The 5053-nt window shown below is 65.3% G+C and overlaps 1 protein-coding gene across 1 annotated transcript; it reads right to left on the bottom strand.

Moving 5' to 3' along the window:
* Positions 1 to 491: 491 nt before the first annotated feature.
* Positions 492 to 2867, bottom strand: TRIL (TLR4 interactor with leucine rich repeats). Its single transcript, XM_040964487.1, has one exon. It carries the CDS (start codon positions 2865 to 2867, stop codon positions 492 to 494), a length of 2376 nt encoding a protein of 791 aa, XP_040820421.1.
* Positions 2868 to 5053: the final 2186 nt, after the last annotated feature.

Below are 5053 nucleotides of genomic sequence, written 5' to 3'. Positions count from 1 at the left end.
ATGCCACCTGTTCATTGCCCCTCTTGGCAGAGACCCCCCCCCCCCCAGACCGTGGCAGGGTCACTGGCCATACTCTGCTGCAACGGTACTAAGTTCTTGTTCCCTTAGAAACAAAACTCCCCTGGTGTCTACCCAGCAAACAAAAATCTTTCGGGGACACAAGCACCACTTTCTACCCCAAAGGAGACAGTGCCAGGGCCCATCCCAACACGCTGCCAAAGCATCCCTCATCAGGGTCGCCCCATCTCACTGTCCATTTGCCTTCTATTCCTGGCCTTGACCATCACATTCCAGCCTCGTAGTTGGCCCGCTGAGGGTCTAGGGGGCAGTAACCCACATGAACCCTCACTGTCCCCCCAGGCCTCTCAGTTCAGTGCACTGGGGTGGGCGCTGCTAAGGTAGGACAAGTTCTAATCAAGGAGGGTGCTCTCCTCAGAGCTGGCTGCTTGAGGCCAAGAACGTGGCCTGCCCAAGGCCTCCTAGGCCAGGCCCTAGTCAGCAAAACGCTGCAGCAAGTGGTCTTCCCGTCTCAGGCTGCCGCTAGCTCCCGCACCCACGCTGTCCATGAAGCGATCACAGGGGAACTCGATGAGGTCGGCCTCGCTGAGCGCGCACACGGTGGCGCGTGGCCGGTGCGACTGGAAGCCCGAGAAGTCGGCCGACACGCCGGTGCCCATGGAGCGCAGTGGTCGGCGTGTGGAGTACATGTGGCGCACGTGCACCGGCGCCCCGCCTTTCCGCCGGGCCCGCAGCTTCCTCCGCAGCCAGCGCGATGCCCAGGTCGCCAGGGCCAGGAGCACCAGCAGCGCATTGACTGCCAGCAGGCCCAAGGTCAGCAGTTGGTAGTCCACGCTGCCGCTGGCCCCACTGCGGCTCCCGCTCTCGGGCAAGGTAACCAGCCCCGCGCAGTGGTCCCTGGGAGCCACGGGGCAGACCCGGCCTCCGAGCACGCCCTCCACGCACACCAGGTACGGCGTGTCCCCGCGCAGCTCGCGCAGCGTGGCCGAGTCGCTGCGCTCGGGCAGGTAGACGAAGCGGTGGAATTTGGGCTGCTGGCCGAAGCGGTCGAAGAGCAGGCGGAAGCGCGCGCCGCCCAGTGGCCGGGGGCTACGGTGGTCGCGCACGGCCCAGCGCACCGAGGCGCTGTCTGCGCCCACCGCCTCCACCGTCAGGTTGCATAGGATGAACTTGTTGAAGTCGCACGGGTCGGACACCAGCGGAGGGAGCTCCGACTGGCCGGCAGCCAGGCGCTGCTGCTTCGCCGTGTGCTGCCGGGGGTAGCCAGCCGGCAAGGTCGTCGCGGTGGGCAATGCACGGGCGGGGTCGCCCCGCTCGGGCTTCTCCTGCGGGTCCTGTAGCACGCGTGGCGCGGAGCCCGAGACGGTAGAGGGGCCCGGCCGCTGGAGGATCGGGCCCCGGCGGCTCATGCGTAGAGCGCTGCGGTTGCTCGCCAGCTCCCTGGCGGCCACGTCCGAGGCCAGGCCGGCTAAAAGCCGCCCTCGCTGCTGGGGCTGCGGTGGCAGCATCTCGGTGAGACTCCCTGCAGAGGGCGTCGGTTCCTGCCCCGCGGCTGTGGCTGGGAGCCGGGAGGCGGTCGGGGAAGCCGCCGAGGGCAGGGGCAGCGCGCAAGACCCGTTCTGCAGCTGCTGGTCATCCAAGTAATCCAAATACTTGCCCCGCAGGGCTGGCGGGTGGCGGCACTGCACGAAGACGGTGAGCAGCCGGCCCTGCGAGTGCCAGTCACCCATCCAGCGCTTGAGGCCCCGCAGGCGGCAGTCGCAAGTCCAGCCGTTGCCGTCCAGATCCAGACGGTAGAGGGCCGGGCTGGCGGCGAAGATGTCGCCCGAGAGGGCGCTGAGTGCGTTGTCGCGCAGGCTGAGCTCGCGCAGGCGACCCAGGTGGCCGAAGGTGGCGGGATGCAGCGCGGACAGCTCATTGTGGCTCAGGTCCAGGGCCTCTAGGCTGCGCAGAGGGTCCAGCAGCGCCACAGGCAGCTGGCTCAGGCGGTTGCCCTCTAGGCGCAATTCGCGCAGGGCGTCCAAGCCCCAGAAGGCGTCTGGCGCCAGGTGTGTGAGTTGGTTGTCCCGGAGCGAGAGCAGCCCGAGGCGGGGCAGGTGCTGGAACACGCGGGGGCCCAGGTGCTGCAGACCGTTGGCTGAGAGGATGAGGGTGGTGAGCGAGCGCAGTGGCGCGAAGGTGGCAGCGTGGCGCAGCGAGGGCTGCAGCTCGTTGGCGGAGAGGTTGAGGAAGCGCAGCTTGCCCAGCTGCGCGAAGGCGTTCTTGCCCAGCACGCGGATGCGGTTGGCTTCCAGGTGCAGGTAGAGCAGATTGCCCAGCGGGGCGAAGACGGCGTCGGGTAGCGCTCCGAGAGCGTTACCGTCCAGCCGCAGCTTGACCAGACTCTCGAGGCCCTCGAAGGAGCCGCGGCTCAGGCGGCCGATCTCGTTGCCGTTGACGTAGAGGATCCTGAGCTTGCGCAGCGGCGCCAGCGTGCCCGGGGCGAGCGCCTGCAGGAGGTTGTTGCCCAGGTAGAGCTCCTCCAGCCGCGAGAGCTTCTCGAAGGTCTTTGGGTGCAGGGAGCGGATCTGGTTGTACTGCAGGTCCAAGCGCCTGAGCTGCCCCAGGCGATGGAAGTCGAAGGCGCTGATGTTGGTTATGAAGTTGCCGCCGAGGCTGTAGGTGAGCACGTCCTGGGGGCTCGGCAGCGAGCTGGTCTTGGGCACGGCGCGCAGTCCCCGGTTGGTGCACAGGAGGTGCTGGGAGTGCTGGCAGTCGCAGCGCTCCGGACACACGGGCGCGGCCCGCGGCAGCAGCGCCAGGCAGACGCACACCGCGAGCAGAAAGCGCGCGGCGCGGGCAACCTCCATCGCCGCCCGCCCTGCGTGCTGCGGCCGGATCGTCGTCTGGGCCCGCCGGCTCTGTGTCTCCTCTGCATTCCCTTCGGCCGGCCCAGGATCGCTGAAAGGGCTTTTTCGGACTGCACAGTGCGCCCCGTCCAGCCCCTCCTCCGCCCTTTGTCCGGAGGCCGGGCCCCGGGTCTCTGCGGGCGGGCTTCACGCAGCCAAGTCAGGCGGCGCAAGGCGCCCGGGGAGCCCCGGGTACTACTTGTTGCATTTCTAGCACAAAACTGCTTCTTCGGGTGTGTGTAGGGGGAGGGCTGGAGGGGAAGGCCGCCAGACCCGGCGCTTTGTGTTTGCAAAGGAGTCCGGAGAGCTGGATTCCCTGGCGCGGATTCTCCCCGCCCAGCGGATTCCCCAGCTGCAGGCGGGAGCCCTTCCAAGCGCTCCTCGGGGGCGCGGCTTGGCTGCGGAGTCCGGGCGACTCCGCGGGCCCCCGCCGCCCGCGCCTCTCCGCTCCCGGGCTCGGCCCGCAGCGGAACAGCCTTCGGGGGCCCGCACCGGATGCCTCCGGAAGGGACCCTAGTCGGCGCGCAGCAAGCAAACGGGGCGGAAATTCGTTCTTCCCACACTCTGCCCCCCGGGGGGACGCAGGCGGAGAAAGAGGAGACGGCGGAGGGAGGACTGAGCCTGGCAGTGGGAGGAGGAGACTCTAAGTGGCTCCGCGTCTGGTCAGCTCCGAGCCCCGGAACGCCCAGGAGAAAAAGTGGGGATTAAAAACAGCTGCGCGGGGTCGCGCACGCGGGGCTGGGGGCGGGGGTGGTGGATTACCGGGCGAGCAAACCCAGTGTGTTGACAGAGACCTTTTTATTTTAGACGAGCTTGCCTGGCGCTGTGGAGCAGAGGTCGTGCACCTCGCCTTATCTGCTTCAGGTGCCACCCTGCGGGCAACGCGGAGCCCGCCAGCGTCGCCCAGTCTTCCCCCATCCCCACCTCCCCTTGGGAGAGAATTCTTGCCCCCGGGTTCGAGACTGCCCGCCTGCAGAAAGCTCGCTCCCTGTGGGTAGTGTTCCAGAAGGCTGGCCCAGGCTTGCTGGAGTGGGTTGCGGCGACGCTGGGGTGTTTAAAGTGTGCCACCCTCTTTGGGGAAGGGAGCTGTGGTTTGTGGCTTGGCCCTGTTGTAGGCAAGAGTGTGGAGAAGGCTCGAACTGGTTCTGTGTTGTGACTTAGTCCTGATGGTGTGCACAGACGTGCAGTAATGATCTTCATGGGCTCGCCAAGGCTGCCAGCGGCGGGGCATTCCTGCCTTGTGCCTGGGATTGCTGCAAGTGTTTGGGCTGCAACCTGCTGCAGCCTGGCCCGCTGGGAGAAGTGTCACGGGTGATCAGTAAGCAGTGAGCGTTGACTCGGGGCTCCTTTGTGGGCAATATGTGCTGGGAGTGAGGACGCGCAAGGGACAGCTCAAAGTTCTCACTTAAGTGTGGAAAGCGTCTGCTTCATAAGGGCCGCTTCTCTGCCACCCAAAGTGCTCAGCAAATCTCATTTTCAGGGTCCACTTTGTGCTACAACGCGGAACGCCCTCGGGGGAGGGAGCAGGGAGGACAGCAAGGCGTGGAAAGGTTAAGTAACACGGTGCTGATAGGAGAGAACTGCCAAAATGCAGGTGGTTTGTGTGGGCGCCAGGGCTTGGTGGGGATTGACTGGCGCGTTAACTGGTTCTCAAGTTGGGTTGGACCAGCTGGAACCAGGAGCCAGGAACTCTGTCTGGATTTCCCACATGGGAGGTGGGAAGGGGCCTGAGTACTTGGGCCATCCTTCTAGGATTTTCCCAGGTACCTCAGCAGGGAGCAGAGCAGACAGACTCTGAAGTGGGATGGCAGTATTGCAAGCAGAGGCTTAACGCACTGTACAGCGACACTGCCCCAACAGGTGTTTTAACAAGGTGAAACAGAAAGTTAGGCAGGCAGTGTGGGTTTTAGTTCTCCTGGAGGGAATCTTGAGACACGCCCCTGAGCTCTGGACTCCAGTCCTCCTTATGGGAGCAGGGCTGCCTGGAGGGGAAGCCCTAGCTCGGCCAGTGTAACAGGCCTCTTAGAGATGCTGTTGGGGGGACCTAGGCAGGATCTACTCCACATGAGTGAGGTGCTGCTGCCCACAGCCTCACAATGCATGGCAGATTTCTGAGTGGGGAAGAGGTTGCAAAGCTGTGAGACAGA

Source organism: Ochotona curzoniae, unplaced genomic scaffold, assembly GCF_017591425.1.
Source record: "Ochotona curzoniae isolate NIBS_2020 unplaced genomic scaffold, NIBS_Ocur_1.0 scaffold_3835, whole genome shotgun sequence".
NCBI lineage: Eukaryota > Metazoa > Chordata > Mammalia > Lagomorpha > Ochotonidae > Ochotona > Ochotona curzoniae.
Note: the sequence above shows the minus strand (reverse complement) of the source record. Positions and strands in the feature narration are given on the sequence as shown.